At 40.3% G+C, this 22,767-nt stretch overlaps 3 protein-coding genes across 4 annotated transcripts; all 3 read left to right on the forward strand.

Annotated features, from left to right (window-relative positions):
* Window positions 1-2,500: 2,500 nt before the first annotated feature.
* On the forward strand, window positions 2,501-7,450 carry LOC308333604 (guanylyl cyclase-activating protein 1-like; the record flags this gene model as incomplete). Its single annotated transcript, XM_080790063.1, has 4 exons — window positions 2,501-2,698; window positions 3,399-3,548; window positions 5,730-5,820; window positions 7,329-7,450. The coding sequence occupies 4 exons, from the start codon at window positions 2,501-2,503 to the stop codon at window positions 7,448-7,450; spliced, it is 561 nt and encodes a 186-aa protein (XP_080646189.1).
* Window positions 7,451-9,434: 1,984 nt separating this feature from the next.
* On the forward strand, window positions 9,435-17,621 carry irf6 (interferon regulatory factor 6). 2 transcript variants are annotated; one of them, XM_080777814.1, is made up of 9 exons: window positions 9,435-9,676; window positions 12,768-12,956; window positions 13,332-13,513; window positions 13,948-14,143; window positions 14,303-14,401; window positions 14,586-14,900; window positions 15,023-15,415; window positions 15,522-15,640; window positions 16,530-17,621. In XM_080777814.1, exons 1-9 carry the CDS (start codon window positions 9,598-9,600, stop codon window positions 16,758-16,760), a joined length of 1,803 nt encoding a protein of 600 aa, XP_080633940.1. In that variant the 5' UTR covers window positions 9,435-9,597; the 3' UTR covers window positions 16,761-17,621. The 2 variants fall into 2 exon arrangements, with proteins under 2 accessions (XP_080633940.1, XP_080633941.1); XM_080777815.1 differs by lacking the exon at window positions 12,768-12,956.
* Window positions 17,622-19,068: 1,447 nt separating this feature from the next.
* On the forward strand, window positions 19,069-21,078 carry LOC308333615 (interferon regulatory factor 6-like; the record flags this gene model as incomplete). Its single annotated transcript, XM_080790074.1, has 6 exons — window positions 19,069-19,153; window positions 19,285-19,386; window positions 19,524-19,754; window positions 19,867-20,259; window positions 20,386-20,504; window positions 20,908-21,078. The coding sequence occupies 6 exons, from the start codon at window positions 19,069-19,071 to the stop codon at window positions 21,076-21,078; spliced, it is 1,101 nt and encodes a 366-aa protein (XP_080646200.1).
* Between the last annotated feature and the right edge of the window lie 1,689 nt (window positions 21,079-22,767).

A 22,767-nucleotide genomic window follows, 5' to 3' on the forward strand; every position in this document is an offset into this window, starting at 1 on the left:
CCTTGCTATGCATCCTATTTCTATGATGCATTATAAACATAGGCCTACTTATAATGTATTAACATCTGCTAATGTTACCCAAAATGTTGTTCAGAAATGTACTGTACAACTTGATAACTTTTACATTTGACAGGCATAAACAGTAATCAAATAGGTCTTAAGGAAACTATATTAACATTTCTAAGCTACAGTATTTGTTTAATGACTCCAAAAAGGATCTCCCAAATAATAGACTATTCACTACAAAATCCAAATCGATCTTATAGTTCCTCCTCACCCTGGGCCATTTTTAGACTGCTCTGCTGCACCTAAATCATGGTTGTCCCGGAGACGAAAGGGACTGGTTCATCCTGTTTCCCTGTCCTCAGTGAGTCGGAACTAACCATAACGACTGATCCAGGGAGAAATGTTTAGAATGTGCTGGCAGTTGCTTCTGTTGCTAACCAGGAAATCATGAGACGTGTGAGAGGCAGTACTCGACCTGTGTGTCATGAATTCCTTGGATTGGTGGTGATGGCAGTTTGATTACTCGATTGACATCTCATACTGACTGAGTACTGAGTAATCGATCTTCACATTGAACTCATGCCCATAATTCCTGTTTAGTTCATGAAGCATGCCAACTCTCTGAGCAACTTCTGCATTCTTATAAATTATATCTTCGGAATTATATGTATTCCATGGTAGCCAGTGCCACAAATTATATGGTGCCACTGTGCCACAAGTGTCAATTCAGTTCCTTTTACTGTCAATGCACTAGATTCAGTGCACTAAAGACATAAAAGAATAACCACAGGAATAATGTACGAGAAATTGAGAGATTTCAATCTATACTAAAACAAAGAAATGCCATACAAATCTAAAGAAATATACAAAAGGGGCGCAGTCTCAGTCAGTGCGGTGGACGTACACCATATAATGGTACAGTAGTAACAGTAGCGTAATTTGTTGCACAACATGGACTCTTCCTATATTTTTATGCTTTGAGTTAAATGAAGTCTCAGGATTTTACAGTCTGTGCCAGTCCCACTATGATGTCCCACTTCCTCTTGGCCTCCAAGAAGGCAAACAGCAAAATGCTCAACATGGTTTATTTGACTCTCAGAGTCAATTTTAGATTTTTGAGGGGTGCAAGCTTTATGTCCAGCTTTGAGGGTTTGTAAACACAAACATTGTATTGTGTTAAACATTGAATGCCATTGACAATGAATGGCCAGCTTTGAGTGTAAACACAAACATTGCATAAATACAAACATTGAAGACAAAGGTGAGGACGCAAATTGTGGTTGGCCAGAATTAGATGATGTATGATGATAAGACCCACTTCACGCAGGTGTGCTTTTTAGTGTGCACACAAAATGACACTCAAGGTCGAAAGTTCAGTCCAGAGGCCTGTTTGTATTGTCTCGTTCCAAATGTAGACAGACAATGCTGCCTACATTTGGCATGGCATATGTGAACATTTGGCTATATGTTTATACCGGTAGGTTTGTTTGGGGGGGCTGAGGCAAGTGAAGAGAAAAAAAAATCACACCTGTGAGTCATGTCTGTGGCACAGAGCTTGATGCTTTTAATGACATGCAAACCATGAACCATAACAGCTGGCATAAACAGATTGTTTTATTTTGTCATCAGTTGTCATCAGATGTCATCAGATCAATTTGTCATCTGCACTTGACAGTGTCGGCACTCACCAGCAAGAAAGTGATGACATCATTATGACATCTCGAATTGGCATGGTTACTAGTAGAAAGTCACTAGTAACCCTGTCAAGGGGAGATGACAATATTATGTGAAGACAGTGATGATATCCATCCCTTTGTCATCACTTAAGTTATTTTAGGCAGGAACCCCTTTTGGTGTTAGCATTATGTTATACTTTAGTTATTGAAAAATAGCAGATCTACAAGCTTGTAGGTCTGCTATTTTTGAAAAATCGAAGAACGACTGACATAGAAACATAGCTTTTTCAGAAAACTGTCAGGATGTAGAAGACATTTTTAGAATCTGATCTCAGGTCAAAATGGGTTAAATTATTTTGCCATTTTGTCATGGTTTATCTATACTCCAGAAAATGAATATTATACCTTGATATAGTTTTGACATTATCAAGAGCTCGATAATGGGATCCTTTCATTATCAACTCTCCAGCTAGTAAAGAACTACTAAATAATTGATTAAATAATGTTTCCTAAATGCCTTTCTTAAAGATGAATCTGTGTTTGTCAGCCAATGTGCTGTACGTATGCATCACGCCTCTATTATTACCTCAGTATTCAGTAACAAGCAAAGGGGATTAGAAGTTTTGAGCTTTCCTCACAGACGCACATCTGATTGGTTGTCCTGTCTTCCTCAGCACCACCACACTACTTGTTAACATATGCTGTGTTAATCTGCTCACGTACAATGGCACCATCAACACCGTGAACGCTTGTTGTTGTTGTTTTTGGCATGGTTGTCACTAGTGTGGATTTCTCTTTTTCAATTTCAAAGAACAAACATGGGAAATAACAGTGGAGTTTCTCTGGAGGACCTATGTGCACACGAGAGTCATCATTGGTACAGAAAGTTTATGACGGAATGCCCATCTGGAATGCTGACATTCTATGAGTTCAAGAAGTTCTTTGGATTGAAAAACTTAACACCAACTTCAAATGCCTATGTTCAGTGCATGTTTTCAACGTTCGATATGAATAACGTAAGATATTTCTTTTTTTTAAACATATTTACAAAGTTATTGTATACCTATTTGGAAATAATTAGTTAACCATGGATATTGTTTCAGAAGTTGAAGGCCATATCATATGCTCATCATCTTCACAGAAGGACACATTCTATAATATGTGCAGAATTTTATAATTGTATCTTTTGATACCCACAAATAGGTTATGGACAGTAGGCTACAGTTCTACATTACATTACAAAACACTGATACAAATTGTTAATGTCATTTTTTCCCCTTTCTTTTCTTTTTTCAAAACACAAAACTGGTCTTCCTGGTTAGAGTAGACTAAGGCCTACATCTTGAAATTGATTTCCATCATTACTATCATTTGAACAGTATCAGGCAGTGTTTTGCTACAGTGTGAGTGGCTGCTGCTTACAGTATGTATTCAGCACGTTATCTCTGTAAATCTATCTGGGGAACAACAGCCTATTATGGGCTTATCCCACCCACTCCTCTTACACGGCTAACCTAGTCATATGACAGATGATGATGATGATGACCCATATTGCTAGCCTTAGCCATTTCAAAGCTATTTGAATGCATGCATGGCAAGAAGTTAAGTTCTTTTTTGGTTCTTTCTTTTGTTTAAATTTTATTTTGCTTCATTAAAGACAAGGTTTAAAGACAAACCTCTCTATTGATGAAATATGTGTTCTTTTTTGTTTTGTAGGATGGATTTATTGATTTCATGGAGTATGTAGCAGCTCTCAGCCTGGTGTTGAAGGGAGAGGTAAAACAGAAGCTACGCTGGTACTTTAAATTGTATGATGTTGATGGAAGTGGATGCATCGACCGTGATGAGCTCCTTTTAATAATTAAGGTGAGAGTTGGTCTTCTTCTGTCATGTCAAACCTTGACTAATGCACTGGTTCTCAATGAACGGCCCTGGGACCATGGGTCCAAATGGATATTTGTATAATTGTTTTCTGTAAGCCAAAGCGTCTTTGAGTAGGCCTACTTAGAAAAAACAGTATGTAAGTCTGATGTAGACGTATTACAACATTGATATGCTATACATTATTGTCTCCTTATCCTGACTGTGATTTTATTTGTGGTGATTTTATTATGGCAGTATATTTTTTTATTATTATTGCAACCGTAGGTTGCACCCGGGTGGGGGAGGTGCGACCACACCTCCCCCACCCGTCCTTCCTCTTCGATGTCTCCCTTTTGACTGATACCTGTCCATTCAAACTCTAGACGGTCCCAAAGTCATTCGCGCAGTTGCGCCTTGGCAGCCGGTGAAAATTAAGGCCTGGCCCCACCTGGGCCCTAACTGGGCTGGCCCGAGGCCCCACCTGGCCTTACTAATAAGCACACAATTTACGCCATACCTGGCCTGAAAACGTCAATTAATAAGAAGAAAAAAGGTCCATATGTGGGCACTCCCAGACCTGTTTTTTTGTCTATCTATCTATCTATCTATCTATCTATCTATCTATCTATCTATCTATCTATCTATCTATCTATCTATCTATCTATCTATCTATCTATCTATCTATCTATCTATCTATCTATCTATCTATCTATCTATCTATCTATCTATCTATCTATCTATCTATCTATCTATCTATCTATCTATCTATCTATCTATCTATCTATCTATCTATCTATCTATCTATCTATCTATCTATCTATCTATCTATCTATCTATCTATCTATCTATCTATCTATCTATCTATCTATCTATCTATCTATCTATCTATCTATCTATCTATCTATCTATCTATCTATCTATCTATCTATCTATCTATCTATCTATCTATCTATCTATCTATCTATCTATCTATCTATCTATCTATCTATCTATCTATCTATCTATCTATCTATCTATCTATCTATCTATCTATCTATCTATCTATCTATCTATCTATCTATCTATCTATCTATCTATCTATCTATCTATCTATCTATCTATCTATCTATCTATCTATCTATCTATCTATCTATCTATCTATCTATCTATCTATCTATCTATCTATCTATCTATCTATCTATCTATCTATCTATCTATCTATCTATCTATCTATCTATCTATCTATCTATCTATCTATCTATCTATCTATCTATCTATCTATCTATCTATCTATCTATCTATCTATCTATCTATCTATCTATCTATCTATCTATCTATCTATCTATCTATCTATCTATCTATCTATCTATCTATCTATCTATCTATCTATCTATCTATCTATCTATCTATCTATCTATCTATCTATCTATCTATCTATCTATCTATCTATCTATCTATCTATCTATCTATCTATCTATCTATCTATCTATCTATCTATCTATCTATCTATCTATCTATCTATCTATCTATCTATCTATCTATCTATCTATCTATCTATCTATCTATCTATCTATCTATCTATCTATCTATCTATCTATCTATCTATCTATCTATCTATCTATCTATCTATCTATCTATCTATCTATCTATCTATCTATCTATCTATCTATCTATCTATCTATCTATCTATCTATCTATCTATCTATCTATCTATCTATCTATCTATCTATCTATCTATCTATCTATCTATCTATCTATCTATCTATCTATCTATCTATCTATCTATCTATCTATCTATCTATCTATCTATCTATCTATCTATCTATCTATCTATCTATCTATCTATCTATCTATCTATCTATCTATCTATCTATCTATCTATCTATCTATCTATCTATCTATCTATCTATCTATCTATCTATCTATCTATCTATCTATCTATCTATCTATCTATCTATCTATCTATCTATCTATCTATCTATCTATCTATCTATCTATTGTTTTAAATCATATCTTAATCGTATTGAGGCTATACATACATAGTTAATATTTAGCTGACACCTACTGGTTGAAAGAGATAACACAACCAACCTCAGATCATACTTGAGCAAGGCATTCCTTGGTAATGCTAGTGCTACACTGACTACACTGAATGTTGACATGTTGCAAACTGTTTCTAATTTACCTCCTTTCTTCCTATGTTAGTCCATTCGTGCAATCAATGGAAAGACTGATGAAATGTCAGCCGAGGACTTTTCCAACATGGTGTTTGACAAGATTGACGCCAATGGAGATGGTAAGACATATTTATACACTTTCCACAGTATGACTTTGTTCTTAATTCAACACCAAAATCCTTTTCTGCTATGAGCATAATGTTTAGTGTTTATAATTCATGTTGTGATCATAATATTGATTGATTAATGTGATTTTAGCTCATCTATCTCAGAGACTTAATAGCTTTGAGACGAAACGTTTCATTGTGGTAAACCTTTTTCAGAATGATACAATGTTCAGCAAGAATATGCTTGCTTTTCAATAAACAAAATATTGCACTTACCTGAAATGTATTTGTTATGTACAGTATCCTTAATTGGTATTACTTTCCTAGTTTTCTAGCAAATCAAAAAGTTATAAATAGTAGACTACACTCTTAAGTTACTCTTTGAGAAATTAATGGAAGTTCAGTTGTCACTCTTTTGTCAGAATTTTGTGTCTGAAAGGATACCGGAGAACACGCCAATTTTACTGGCGAGAAATTGTTTAGAGTTTACACTAGATGAAGTGGGAATGCTAAAGTTTAAACACCAAAGTACCAAAACAATTTAATTCATCAGTAAACAATATCCTGAATTGGTAGGTATCATTGAATAGCTGACCATTTAATTGCACATAATAATTTGATCACTTTGGAAATGAACTATAACATCTGTGGGTTTGACATACAACACCGATGAAGACAGCATGTTAGCATAACGATGAAGACATTGATGAAGATTTTTTTCTGCAGCAAGTTGGTAAACTGGCGAGTTCTCCGGATACAGTCAGTCTGAAATACTATACAGAAATTGTCATTAGAAAATGGCTTGTAAATTCTACAAGACACTTTGTTCTTGAAATACTTTTAACTTTACATAGCATGTTGTTTTGTTGTTGGTATGTGATATTTAACCCACTGTTCTTAAAACCCCAAACACAACACAACAACAAGGTCAAAAGTACAATGTAATAGTTTTTTTGCCAAAATACTGAGTATTAAAGTACAATATAAGAGTGTAAGCCTATTTGCCAAAATAGTAGTAGGCCTAATGAAAAATTTAACAAACTGAGAAAATGGTAAAATACCAAAAACATTTCAGGATATCAAAACACACATTTAGTATCCATGCAGCATTAATAAAGTATTCATTATCACGGCAGTGCACCAGTGCACAGTGCCCACTCTTCTTGGTGCCCACATTTCCCTAGTGCCCACTCTTCCGGTCACCCATATTTCCCTAGTTCCCAGTCTTCCTGGTGCTCAGATTTCCCTAGTGTCCGCACTTCTCCACCCCAAAGTACCCACTCTTCCCGGTGCCCACTAGGCCCTAGTGTCCACTCTTTCAAATTCCCAGTTTTCCATAGTGCCCAAAATGTTTTGGTGCCCACCTTTCCTGTCATTTAACTTTTGTTAATCCAGGTGTGTGTGTGTGTGTGTGTGTGTGTGTGTGTGTGTGTGTGTGTGTGTGTGTGTGTGCGTGTGTGTGCGTGTGTGCGTGTGTGCGTGTGCGTGCGTGCGTGCGTGCGTGCGTGCGTGCGTGTTAGGTGAGCTGTCCTATGAAGAGTTCATGGAGGGGATTCAGAATGATGAGGAATTGCTCACAACATTAACAGAGAGTTTGGATCTCACACACATTGTCGAGAAGATTGAATGTGGAGAAGATTGAAGCAGAGCGGACAGACCAGTAGGCCAGCTTTATGGTCCCGTAAGTCTGAAGATTGAAGCAGAGCGGACAGACCAGTAGGCCAGCTTTATGGTCCCGTAAGTCTGAAGATTGAAGCAGAGCGGACAGACCAGTAGGCCAGCTTTATGGTCCCTTAAGTCTGAATGTGCCAAAACGGAAAGAGTGCTGAGCAGCATTTTGGAAAGAGTCTTCACCAGTATAACAGGATATGGACGTAACCTATTTGCCCACAAGAAGTGTCCTTGTTCATATACATTTCATATAATAGCCATCACATCATGTCATCAAACCAACACTGAATTCTTACATATTTCTGCATGCTATCAGGCCTACATTGTGTTAGCCTGTATAAAACACTTGAGATACATTATAATAGAAAGTGTATCCCTGTGTTGACCTGTAGGCTAATAGTCTTCTGAACATTGTTATTTTGTTGACCAATTTGCCCTTCAACATCTTGTTCATGCTGGCTATAACCACAGGTTTTTGAAATGCCAGTTTTTTTTCAGAACTTTCAGTGCCCGTGTGTATGATTCACTGATGTATGATTAACTAAACATTACACTCATTCAGATTCACTGTGGAAAGTAACCATAGCCTATATGTTAATGATTTGTATGGATTTTCTATCAGAATAAATCAACAACTATTCCATATTGGTTTTATTTGTCATTTTCTAGATTTTATTGACATTGATTCAGTGAAAACAATGAGTTTTTTCTTCCCTGAAGGCCTGAAGCAATAATGTATTCTGAATTATATGTATTATTATTATTAATATTACCCTTATTATTATTATTCGACAGACATTTGTTATAATGTACAATACTGTTTACATGTCTCATGTGTCTCCAGCATTGTTATAGACAACAGCCCTCACTGGAATTATTATGAGCAAACTGAAATTTACATTTCAGTGTTTGCTTTTACAATTTGCTATATTGAACACAGTAGCCTACGTCACAAACACGCTCGTGAATTTGTATCAAACAGCATCCGGAATTATGAGAGAATTCTAACAGATTAGGACGGGAGGCACTGACTCAGGCACATAAGCACTATACACTATAGGCTAGATATCTAGGCCTATAGGGGCATCAACCCGTCACCCTCCTAAGCGCGCTGTGAGTGCGTGCGTGTGTGTGTGTGACTGTGTGTGTGTGTGTGTGTGTGTGTGTGTGTGTGTGTGTGTGTGTGTGTGTGTGTGTGCGTGTGTGTGCATGTGCGTGCGTTCGTTCGTGCGTGTGTGTTGTGCCGAAACTAAATCACAGGAAATTGTCATTGTCATTTATAGTAATGTATGACTATAATCACCATGACAACGGCCACGCGTGCTGTCGGCCGCGAGCAGTTTCAGGGTGGGGCATTACTATTATTAGACTCTCATCATCATCATCATCATCATCATCATCATCATCATCATCATCATCATCATCATCATCATCATCAGCACGCCATCAATCTGCCTCATTTTATTTAATCCTATTATAAGATACAGGATACAGCAGCTATTTGTGTCCTTTTTCTATTCTCCATTCAAAACTTGGGTGCTTGTATGAAAAATAATTCCACCCCACTCGTTAGAGGGAAATAGGCTATAACTTGATATGTGTCAAGACTCAATAAGTTGAACATAACATAGCCTAAAGTAAACAACAAATTAAAATTATAATAATAACCAGTGTAAATGACTTTCTTCCCCCAGTGGGTAGTAGAAATAAAGGTGTGTTGGACAGAAATGCCGGATTTATATTTCGTCATACAGGCCTGAACGGAGTCGCACGCAGACAATAGCAGACCTCTAAGCTCACAACGCGTCGCCGATGCAACGCGCTGTGAGCTTGTAGATCTGCTATTTACAATGCGCAACACCGTCGTGCGGCGAAGTAGTTGCAATGACGTCACCGCAATACCTGAGTTTCGGTGAGGAAAGGGGGAGGGGCCAGCAGACTGAGTGGAAAACAGCCGTGTTTCACTGTTTCTTCTTCAGATACACACAGTGACTCACACACTGTGCCGGCCACACGTCGGGTGTGTGTGTTGTTGTTGTTTGTTGTTTTTGTTTTGTTTAATTTATTTTACCATTGGAAGGAAGACAATTATTTCCCAAACTAAGGAAATTAATTCTCATGATTCCTGTCGGTCAGAACAAGCTTGTAGGCATAGGACTACAAGGAAAGACAAGTCCCACTTCCTGGTTGACCACAGGTATGTATGTTCTCTCTCTGACATCTATTATGTTCTGTTCTTCTGCGCCTTTTCACTTTGCTACGTTCTTTTGATCATTATGTTATAGATTTTTGATTGGCAACGTTGTAGCTATCTATTTCTATCCGCTATGTGGAACTTCTATTTATAATATAAATGTATGTAGGGCCTATTAATAAAAATAAAATCCTGATTTTGGAGCAGGCTGTAATAATGACACGGAACACCTGCAACATTGTGCACAGCAGCGCAGTAGACTTTACTTTGTTTATAGGCTATAGCTCTATTACCTTTTCAGTTCCCCTCAAATGTATTTTGGCCTCAATTAATCAAAAACACCCGCACACCTCAATATTATATACACTGTACTATATTACTCCCAACATCGCACTGATCAATACTGGAGTATGCATTAACAGTTTGCATAATTACAGTACATTTCAAGCACAACTCAATACAAAAACTGTTAACTGTGAGTGGACGAGACGACCCAATAAAGCATTACACTTGTTTCAAGAGGGTTCACCTTGTTCAATTCATCAAAACATTTAGTACAAATTATACACTTCTATTTAGCCAAAGAACAGAACAGGAATGCATCATAAAGGATGTAAAAAGGGAAAAGAAACATATACAGTGAGGGGGAAAAGGGGTGGGTGAGGGGGGGTTCAGATTTTAAGGAGGCCAGTTTTGAATTGCAGCGGTCCGTAGGTGCCCATTGAGTGCGGTTTTGAAGGAGTCAAGGGATTCCCATGTCTTAATGACTGCTGGTAGGGCATTCCACATTTTGGTGGCATAGGAGTGAAAATAATTTAGTATTTAGACGGGTACATGGGTATCTTCTTGGTGGTGTATCGAATCTTGTGGACCAGACCCATTGCAAGATGCTGTACTCTGTCGTCAAACCTAAGCCATTCCAGCTTGTCAAAGTGGGCAGGGGTGAGGTGGGTTCGGGGGGTGAGGCCATATGGACAAAGCGTTCCCCAGGTCTAACATGGACGTAAAATGAAGCCTCTAATTCCTTGCACTGTATATTTCTAGATCCGTTTGGGCCCAGCTGGCCATTGGCTGGCTCCGTTTGGGCCCAGCTGGCCATTGGCTGGCCCAGACAACGAGGCGGACTTCCCCCCTTACTCTTCGTTGGTTTTTATTTTGACTGAACGTGGGTGGCTCCCGTTCATAGACTGTAACGGTAGCCACGCCCCCTCAGAACATACGCAACTTTATGGTCATTTTTTTAATAAATGGGACCATCATTTTCCAAAAATAATATTATGACATGAGAAATGAGACTTTAAACTAGTGACTGGAAGCAGAAAGTATTCATGACCATGTTTATTAAGGTAATACAGTCTAGGTGAAGTTGGGCCCAAATACATGGGCCCCAATGACAGCGCCACAACAGGCCATTATATGAACTTTCAGGAAGTCCTGATTTCCTTAGTGGCTTCACGAAATATCTGTCTGACTGCCCCCCTGGGTGAGGCCCAGTAGAAGCCTGACCAGTTTGTTTTGGGAAGTCTGGAGCCTTGTTTTAAGGGCCTTTGAGGTGCTGTGGTGCATGCATAGTCGAAGAAACATTGTTAGGTGGGTGATATTATCCTGTTAGGTTCCTGTTAGGTTCTTCAAGGTGTTTTTGTTGACCAGTGAGGAGATCCTGTGTAGGAATCTTGTTCTTTGGTTGACTTTTTTGATCACGTTGGTGGCCATTTTATCACCGGAAAGATTTGCCTCCAGGATGGAACCTAGGTAGGTAATTTCATCTTTTCGTCTGATAATATTGTCACCACCCACTCTAACCAAGAAGCCATCTGCCTTGCTGAGATGACTATTTGATACAAAAAGAATGGATTCAGTTTTTCCCAGGTGTAAAGATAGTTTGTTATCAGCGTGCCAGGTGCAGATATTACCAAGTTCAGGGCTGAGGGCCTTTTCAACCTGCAGTTTGTTCCTGTCCGAGACCAGCAGTGCTGAGTCATCTGTGAACAGGAATGAGTTGCAGTCACAAGCTGATGTCATGTCGTTTACATATATTAGGAACAGTAAAGGCCGTAGTATGCTTCCTTGTGGAACGCCACAGCTCACTGGGAGGGGGGGTTTCACGCTGTCAAAAGCCTTTTGGAGGCCCAGGAGGCGACGATGGAAGGCTCGTCTGAGGACGACCTAGAGAGCATGACCATACCGCAGTATTTGCCAGCATCCACCTCATGTTTGATGTGGTCACTCAAATAGACTCCCGATCCCGACGGCCTTTACTGCATGTCTTCCCACCATCTCTCTCCCCATTTCCTGTCAGCCTACTGTCTGTCCCTCCATACAAAAATATAGGCGAAAGCAATAGGTTGGTAGTTGCCGGTGTCTAAGTTGCTCCCTTTCTTGTGCAGGGGGGTTACTTTGGCCAGTTTGAAATCTCGAGGGACCTGACCCTGTTTGATGGAGAGGTTTATTATGTGGGTGATGATTGAAGCTATAGAGCTGGCTGAGTCTGAGGAATTTGGAGGGAATATTGTCATGGCCAGTGGCCTTGTGGGGTTGAGGGGCACTCAGTTTTTTTGAAGTACCTCCTCACAGGGGAGAGTTTCCCCGGCCGGACGTAGCGCATGGAAGGAACACATTATTCCGACCAGTTCCTTTCCCCTCCATCAGGTGCCCCGGCTGGCCAGGGGAAGGTAGTTTAGAGACCAGGATTACTGCATGTTTTTGTGAGGATACCTACCTATGTGCACTGGTGATGACACAGAGGAGGGAACACGCCCACAGCGTCCCCAGCGGGTATCGAACCCAGGACCTTTTTAGCTGTGAGGCGACAGCACTACTGACTGCCACCGTGACCCCTTAACAATGCACTATTATGATGCTTTACATTGTGCTGTAAAGTACTGTAAAGCTGATGCTTTACAGTACTTTACAGCACAATCGGTAACTTGTTTTATAGATAATAAAATGTGAGTGCTTGTAAGGACTGTCAATACAGCTTCGAAAAGTTATCCACCCACAATTCATGATTTATAGTCGGTGCAGAAACATGTACGAGTCAGCCTTCTATTTTTGTTTTGATAGCTGATCTATTCTTGACTCATTCCCAACTCAGGTACCAGCCCCTATCCTAATATTATGTGGTCCCCTGCTGGCTCAGAGCATTCCATGCAACCCTCTTCAGTGGAGGTCTGGCCCAAAGAGGAGACAAATAAGGTCTTGCCCAAAGAGGAGAAAAATAAGGTCTGGCCCAAAGAGGAGCCAGTGGAAATGCCCATGAAGATGCAGTCGGGCCAACTACATGGTAACTTGTTCTGATGTACAGTATTCATGGTTGAGTTTAAAACAGCCCAGCGGTATGGAGGCCATTGCAGGGCAGTAGATTTCTGTGGGGGTCATCCCTATGTTCCCCAGGTTCTATGTTCCCAGGGTGTTAGTGTTAGAGGTAGGGTTGTAAGCGGGAACATAATAGAATCTGGGGAAGATGTTTGTATACGCTCCCGTTCTGTCTGTGGAGCTGTTTTTCTGAAGCTTTTTTGATAATAGAGCATTAGACCGCAATTTTTTTCAATTACCGTGTATCCTTTTAGACTAAGTGTATGACTGTACTGTTTACATTTCTGACTAATAAAGTATTCAATTACCAAACGAGAACATCTTTGTACAATTGCACCCCCAGGTGAAGGCATGTCAAACACTCCACGCCGTGTGCGACTCAAGCCCTGGCTGGTGGCTCAAGTCGACAGTGGGCTATATCCAGGATTGGTGTGGATTGACCGGGAAGCCATGCGCTTCAGGATCCCCTGGAAACATGCTACACGCCACACACCACAGCACGAGGAAGAAAACACAATTTTTAAGGTGATTACTGTAACTATAACAGCCTATATCCATGCAATTGTTATCTCATCTGGAGCAGAAGGAGTTCACTGACAATTGTACACCAACCGGGGGAGCTGGTGATCGAACCGGGAAACTTCCGATCCCCAAGCAGCCAATCTATCTGAGCCACTGCTGCCCCCTCTCAATGAAGACAATGAAGAACTTGGAGACTTGGGGAAAAGTTAAAATACACAATTTAAAATAACTAACATTTGAGTAAATCACAAACCATGCAATGAGGCGAACAGTGGCTATGTTGTGAGACTGTGTACTGTCCATCAAGAACAACATAATATAATAATTAAATTCACAGTTAGAGGTGTATATAAACAACAATGTGGTTATGTATGTCTTGTAATTTGTACAACATAATGTATATTAAACATGATGTTTATCTTCCCTTTAATCTTCAGGCATGGGCAGTGGAGACAGGAAAGTTCCGAGAGGGGATTGATGAAGCCGATCCTGCCAAGTGGAAAGCGCAGCTTCGTTGTGCCCTGAACAAAAGTCGTGAATTCAACCTCATCTATGATGGTACCAAAGAGGTCCCCTTGAATCCACTGAAGATATATGATGTCTGTGACATTCCACAGCCTCTCAGTAACCCAGGTGAATATCTACTCTCTCATAATATGAAGAAGACCAGATCAGTACTACGGACCGGAGACTTAACATTCTGTACATTCTTGTCGGTTGAAATAACCTTTACATTTCTTTTGGGCTTGGTTGACCTGCTTAAATGCTTTCATGTTATTTCTCATTATTCAGGATCCTCAGATCCTGGTTCTTGGACGTATGAGTTAGAAGTTGGTGAGGAAGATGTTCCAGGAACCCCAGAGTCTCTCCCTGCATACCCATCATCCAATGGTCAGTAAAAGGTCTTTATTCGACCCTCTAAATAAAATGTGAGTGCTTGTAAGGACTGTCAATACAGCTTCGAAAAGTTATTCACCCACAATTCATGATTTATAGTCGGTGCAGAAACATGTACGAGTCAGCCTTCTATTTCTGTTTTGATAGCTGATCTATTCTTGACTCATTCCCAACTCAGGTACCAGCCCCTATCCTAATATTATGTGGTCCCCTGCTGGCTCAGAGCATTCCATGCAACCCTCTTCAGTGGAGGTCTGGCCCAAAGAGGAGACAAATAAGGTCTGGCCCAAAGAGGAGCCAATTAAGGTCTGGCCCAAAGAGGAGACAAATAAGGTATGGCCCAAAGAGGAGCCATTGGAAATGCCCATGGAGATGCAGTCGGACCCACTGGTTGAAATGACCCCCGCTCCTCCCTCTGATCCCATAATGCAGCCCCCTCCCATGATTGAGGGCATGTTTGCCTCCCCAGAAATGTGGATCAGTTCTCTTCCAAGTAAGTTCTTTTAGTCCGAGTACAGAGAAAGAAAATGTTAGAATGTATTGACTACATGTGAACATAACTCTGGAGATCAATGCATTGTGTGTACAGTATGCTAATCTGACTCTGTCTCACAGTGACTGACTTGGAGGTGCAGTTCTATTATCGGGGGAAGGAGGTGTGTCCCATGGTGACAGTCAGTAATCCTCATGGCTGCCGACTGTTCTACGGTGACCTGGGCCCAATGGTTAACCAGGAGGAACTGTTTGGTCCTGTGAGCCTGGAGCAGCTACGCTTCCCCACTACAGAGAATATAACTAACGAGAAGCAGAGGATCTTCACTAGCCGCCTGCTGGATGTCATGGACAGAGGGCTGATCCTGGAGGTCAGTGGCCATGATATCTATGCAATCCGCCTCTGCCAGTGCAAAGTGTATTGGTCTGGCCCCTGTGCACCCAACCCCAATGCACCCAACCTCATAGAGCGTCAGCGAAAGATCAAGCTCTTCGACCTGGAGTCTTTTCTCGGTGGTGAGTGAGCCTCTGTACTGTAACCTATTAATATTTGATTGTGCTCAATTCAGTTGAAAACACACTGAAGTGTACAATTCTAACAGGGTTCATGTGTGACCTGCAGGTCTGATTGCACATCAGCGGGGCCAGACAGCAAGCCCCCCTCAGTTTGACATAAATCTGTGTTTTGGAGAAGAGTGGCCTGACAGCAGGCCAAGGGAGCGGAAACTCATCATGGTTCAGGTGAGACTTTTCTTTTTGAAAAGTGCAAGGACCACTTGTATAAAGCATATTAGGTAAGATTCCCCAGAAAAAATATCTCAAGTAATTCTTTGCTTATATTCAGTATAACAATCAGATTTTTCCTTCTTCAATTGATGTGCATCTAGTATCCAATCCGGTGTGCTGTCATACTCTGAAGAAGGCTGTGGGGCCACTAAGGATGCTTCTACACTGTGTAGAGTCACAAAGAAGCTTCTTGCCGCGAGCGGCAAGAGTATCTTCCTGGTTTTTAGACAGCTGCAGCGTCGGCCAGAAAACCGGAAACTCATTGCCCCCGCGTCAAGTTGCAGCTTGGGTGGAGCTTCATTTCCATCCACCAGCTGTCTAAAAACCATGAAGAGACTCCTACCACTCGTGGCAAGAAGCATCTTTGTGAATCTACTGTGTGGATGCAGTCTAAGCGTGGGTTATCCCCATCACAGTTTTGAGCTCAATTCAATGATGAGATGGCCATCTCAAAAACATTGTTTTTTTCTCCTTTGTTGCCCGTTTTGACTTTTGAGTCCCCAACTAAAGTGCACCTTCATTATATGGTTTATATTATTTTGGTGCGGTCTGCTTCAAATAACTTCATTGACATTGTCAACCAGTAGATGTCCTCCCTAACTCTAAATGTATCAATCGAAGAGGAGGGAGACCACCTCCCAATTGCAGATTAGATTATATTGTACTCTGCCATACAGATTGGTGTTTTATTTTGTCAAATAAGTCTTGGATTGTAGCTATAGGTGAAATCTTAAGCCGAAAAAGAAAAACATAACCAACCACAGATTACTCTATTTTTGGGGGTTTGTTCCAAGCTCCTATACTGTGATTGACAGCTCCCATCTTCCTCCTCTGCTTTCTACAGGTCATTCCAGTGGTGGCTCGAATGATAAGTGAGATGTTTTCCGGAGATAACACACGATCCTTTGACAGTGGCAGTGTTCGCCTGCAGATTTCCATCCCAGACATCAAAGACAACATAGTGACTCACCTAAAGCAGCTTTACTGCCTGCTGCAAACCCACCAGGGCCACGAGAGTTGGCCTACTTTGCCCCCTGGGTCAAGGCTTAACATTACTCAGGCTTTACAGGCCTAGTGAGGCAGCTCACATGGGTCCTACAGGCCCCCGTACAACACCGCTCACTTGCGCTGGTCACTGGAATTTAACTGACACATTGCTAGCATGATACTTAACAGTAGTTAGCAAAGAGTGTGTTAATGTATACAGACATGCACAATATAGTATGCTTGTCTATTATTTAGCCTTTCACTTGTTTGACTATGTGTTTGTATAAGAATATGCTACTAGGATTTGTTCCCTGCATCATGTGTGCAGGGACTATAGAAGGAATACAGGTACCGGTAGGTGTCTTTTGGGGCCAAAGTCCTGCTTGCTGAAAGGCAACAGTTAATCAGTTACAGACAACCCTGTGGCCTTATTTATGTAAAACGAGTCAGTGACTTCTGTATTAGCACAGTGCATAATATCTCCCAGTGGGTATTGTTCATGAAAGGTTGCATGCATGAAATGTAAAGGTTTGTGAAGCATATATTGTTTTGCAGGTTGAACTCCACATGAATTGTTTCTTTAGCCATTCATGTATTTTTCTGTCTGCTCATATTTAAGCATTTAAGTTTGACATTCCGTTTTTCTGGGAGTACATGTAGTGGATTTATCAAAATTTTACAAAACTGATTATTTTATGGTGCCTCTGGTAACTTGGTGTGCCATTTCCCCCTTTAGCTCTTTGTTTTTCCATTTATACTTAAGATATTTTTGTATGCATTTTCCTATATGATATTTTAGCCATTTAGTTTGTTCAGAGCCAAAATCTTAAAGAGAATGATATAACTGGATCTGTTATGGAATGGCTGTCACTGCACTTTGGATGCTGAACTGTTTAATGGCCAGTTGAATGTCAACACTTTAACGTATGATCAGTTGTTATTTTATCAAATAAAAATGGAAAAAATATCAATGAGTATTTGATCAATTCATTCAATTTTAGCTGAAGTTTCAAAAGAAACTAATAAACTTGTAATGAGTTGGTGTGAGTTAATGTGCTGTGTGCTTATGGCCTGAAGCACATCTTCCACTTGATGTTGAAATCAATGATTGTGTCTTAGCGCAGCCTGCTGAAACTGAATGCTGGACCGTGGACAGGGATTCCAGCTGGGCCATCCTCACAATGCTTGCATATTGCCCAGTGTGTGTGTGCGCGTGCCTATGTATCTATCCTATTTTTTTTTTTTTACAGTCTACTCTATGGTATCTATCATGGCTGATTGAAGCAGATCTGCTTCAGATGACTTACAGTAGGGATTTTCTGAGATGCTCCTTTATTCATTCAATATTATTGTCCCATTCTGGGCAGTCTACACTGGCATCTAGTGGATGAACCAAATAATACAGGTTGTAGGCTATAATACGTTTTAATACAATTCAGCCGTTCAACAACTTTACTAGACTATTGAGATTGTACGAGGCTAGAAAGATTGGTCAACTACAATAATTAAATGATTATGGATATTCAGATAAAATGTTAATGTCATACGTTGGATGTTAACTGGCATCCACAGCCAAAGAAAATTCATTGGCTACCAAATGTATGATTATTCATGCTTTAGTTTTTAAACGGCTCAAATGTATGCAGGAAAGCAAGCACAGTGGAGCTGTTCAAAACAGCTTAAATATCCATGACTATCCATAACTGAAAAGCTTTATGATGTCATCAAGATGTACTTCACAATGTTAATGATTTTTTTCTCCAGACCTACAGTTCCCCCACAGAATGGGGGGACTTTTTATTATTATTTCCAAACAACAGCTAAGGTATATTAATGAAATAAAATGTTGAAAATGAGTGGAATTCCCCTTTAAATTTATCTCCCATAATCATGCATTTCAACTATCAGCCTCGGCTACAACAGTTCCAATAAATATGAACCTGTACAATTGCATTGCATTATTATGCCTAAGAGACAAGAACTTTATTTGTTTTAGTAAAATGTTGCGTAGCCTATATAATTGTCACTAGGGGGCGCATGGTGAAGGTTGAAGCTGTTCACACGCAGCAGGGCAGTCCACAGGTTATTTAATTTCATGCCAAATTGCCAATTGAGCACAGGTGTTGCTGAGAGTGCGAAGGAATCTGTTTTTGCCTGAGCTAGATCTTTTTTGGACTGAAGCCTATTTGTTAATATTTTTGTATTTAAATAATATTAGGAGAAACGGACCATACATTGGTGAGAAAACAATGCAGTATTATATAAAGTACTGGGAAATACTGACATTATGATTTATGTTTCCTTTCACTTTAATCTTCAGGCATGGGCAGTGGAGTTCAAAGAGTGGGTTGATGAATATCCTGACAAGTTGAAAGTGCAGCTTTGGCCTGAACGCCATGAATTCAATCTCTGACACCAAAGACGTCCTCATGAGTGCAATGAAAATGTATGATATCTGTGACATCCCACAGCCTAACCCAGGTGAAAATCCATTCATTATGTGAAGACCAGATCAGAGACTAGAGACTCACGTTCTCACATAGTTTGAAATACACTTTACAGTTTTGATCTCGGTTGACCTGCTTAAATGGTTTTTGTTTCTCATTATTCAGGGTCCTCAGATGCAGATTCTTGGGCTCCATATGCAGAAGGTGGGAAGGAAGATGTTCTAGAGCTAGACCCTGCGGAGTTCCCCTCTGTATATCAAATCAATGGTCAGTAGGCTATTAAGACTTCTTTATTCGTCCCGAACCCCAGCATCCATATTCTGGGATTTCTGGATTTCTAGTCAGTGAATATTGTTTTTGTTTTGTGTATAGCTGATCTGTTCTTGACTAATTTCCTAATTCAGGTACCGGCCCTACTCCTGTTATGTGGTCCCCTGCTGACTCGGATCATTCCACACAACCCTCCTCAGTGGAGGTCTGGCCTGATGAGGAGTCAGTGGAAATGGCCATGGAAATGCAATCTGCTCCACTGGTTCAGATGACCCCCGCTCCTCTCTCTGATCCCACACTGCAGCCCTCTCCCATGCCTGATGTAATGTTACCCTCCCCAGATCTGTGGATCGGTTCTCTTCCACGTAAGTTCTTTCAGAATTAAAGTGCAAAGATCAAAAAAATGTACAACATATTCTACCTGTGAACATGACCCGGGAGATCAATGCATTTTGTGTATGCTAATCTGACTGACAGTGACTGACTTGGAGGTGCAGTTCTATTATCGGGGGAAGGAGGTGTGCCCCATGATGATGGTCAATAATCCCCAGGGCTGCCGGCTGTTCTATGGTGACCTGGGCCCAATGGCTAACCAGGAGGAACTGTTTGGGCCAATGAGCCTGGAGCAGCTACGCTTCCCTAGTGCAGAACATCTAACCAACGATAAGCAGAGGATCTTCACTAGCCGCCTGCTGGAGTTTATGGACAGAGGACTGATCCTGGAGGTCAGTGGCGTTGAGATCTTTGCAATCCGCCTCTGCCAGTGCAAAGTCTATTGGTCTGGCCCCTGTGCACCCAACCCCAATGCACCCAACCTCATAGAGCGCCAGCGAAAGATCAAGCTCTTTGACCTGGAGACATTTCTCGGAGGTAAGTGAAGTTGTGTGTGTGTGTGTGTGTGTGTGTGTGTGTGTGTGTGTGTGTGTGTGTGTGTGTGTGTGTGTGCTGAAGCATATACATGAAGTACAGTTGTAACGGGAACCATGTGTAATGCAGGTATGATCGCCCATCAGCGAGGTGAGACGTCAAGCCCCCCTACGTTTTGTATCCATCTGTGTTTTGGAGAAGACTGGCCTGACGGCAGGTCAATGGAGCGGAAACTCATCATGGTTCAGGTGCATACAAGTCCAAAGGTTAAGGGCATGCATGAAGCATCTTGGATTAAGATTTCTTTGTTATAATATTGTGCAAATCCTTCAATTAGAAACTATTTTAATCTTAACTCTTAGATCTTAACTGTAGCTTTTGAGAAGGCAGACTAAGGTTTGTGCAACCGCCTACATTTTTTAAAATATTGTTTCAAGCTCCTATACTGTGATGGAGGGTATGCACATGCATAGTGGCAAATCGAGTTTAACGTAATTTAATGTTTAATGCAATCTGATTCTGTTTGGATGCATGGGCTGACAAAGCCAAAAAGTAGTTTTTTGCCACTCTGTACAAAGTCTGTAGGCGTTCCTGCATAACCTCTGGGTATGATGTCACGTGCAGATCTCATGGTTTTCCTCTGCTCTACAGGTCATTCCAGTGGTGGCTCGTATGCTCAGTGAGATGTTTTCCGGAGATAATAACACACGATCCTTTGACAGTGGCAGTGTTCGCCTGGAGATTTCCATCCCAAACCTCAAGGACAACATTGTGTCTTACCTGAAGCAGCTCCACTGCCTGCTGAATGTTCCCCAGACTTGACATATTATCCAGGCCCAGTGTGGCAGCTCACACGGTTCTTACCGGGCAACAACACACCGCTCACTCACACAGGTGACACTAGAAATTAACTTTCTTCACTGCTAGTATGTTGCTATAGTTGGAAAAGAGTGTAGACATGCAGCACATGGGATGCTTGTGTATTACGTCTTTCACTTATTTGACTGTTTTTGTACATACTGTAGGACTATGCCACTAGCATTTGTTCCCTGTGTTCAGTCATAGTTATGCATGTAGTTCTTATGTCTTTTCTAATTCTGTCTGTTTATCCATTCATACTTATATATTGATGTTTTTTTAATGCATTTTTCTATTGATATTTTTGAATGTATGATTCATACATATGAAGATTTTGCCATTAAGTCGTTGACAATGGCATTATTTGTTTTGGAATGGATGTTGTTGCACCTTCATTCAACTGACATTGCCAGTTGAATGTCTTTTTACCCGATCAGTTTATTTTATCAAATAAAAAGGATTGATCAATTTATTTGAGACATATCTAAATACTTCATTCGCACATCACTTCACTTGTACATACATACTTCATTTACACATACAAATTTGTGGTGTATACTTCATTGGCACATATATAAATACTTCTCTTGTACATAGAGTACATACTTCATTCACACATAAAATACTTCACTTTATTCTATTTTGTACTTTGTTGTCGCCAATACTTGTACTACATTGCCATGTTACTACTACCACGATACTTTTATTTCTCATTATTTCTAAAGGCCTATTCATACTATTCATTCATATAGTTTTAGCTCATAGTGTGCTTTCGCTATGATTTCTTTTTGAGAATTGTGAAAATGTGTGCAAGTCTTGAATATAGCAGCAAACTAACTTTGGTTCAACACTGTTGTGGTAAATGTTCTCTATAAATGAAGTTAATTGGATGAGAAACTCGGTGAGTTCGGGAGGCATTTCTACTACTAATGATTATCTTGTAGATCAAATTAGGTTGACTGTACTGTGATTTATTTTCTCCTCAATTCTCTGTTGGAGCCATTTGACTTGACTTGAATTTACGAGGCAGTCACTCTACCCATTGAGCTGTGGTTACCCTGTAACAATGTCAACTTTGAGACGAATATTGACTCAAGCCTGTACATCTTCACACCTTCACCAGTTGATTTAGTAGATCTCAAGGTCCTGTGTGTGTGTGTGTGTGTGTGTGTGTGTGTGTGTGTGTGTGAAATATAAAAGGGAGATGTTAATCTTTGCACTTGATGTCTCCAGCAGGAGGAAAAGGCCACTTCATAAATTGTCAATTAACTTATTGTGTGGAACAGGAGATCATAATGAGTTGGTCGAGGCTATAGGGTTCCTTCCTAGTTCCATCTAGTAACCTTTGATCAGAAGGGATGCCACTAAACACACCCTCCAGTTCCAGCTGCTTCGTCTTCTATAACAATGTGCTTTGCCAGTGGACTTTGTCCATCTCTATTACGAGGAAGTCTTCAGAGTACTGTCCAGGTGTGGAACATGAGCTGGATTTGTACGGAAACAGAGGATAAACATTAGTGAAAGCAACATTCACCAACCAGACACAAAAGTAAGTGCCTTAACCTCAATACCTACTTCAATTGTTCTGAAAAATGATACGGATACCAGTACGGATTCGGTGTCGGAGCAAGTGATAACTTGTTTAGGCGTTAA

Source organism: Protomyctophum bolini (genome assembly GCF_963924005.1).
Source record: "Protomyctophum bolini genome assembly, chromosome: 2".
NCBI lineage: Eukaryota > Metazoa > Chordata > Actinopteri > Myctophiformes > Myctophidae > Protomyctophum > Protomyctophum bolini.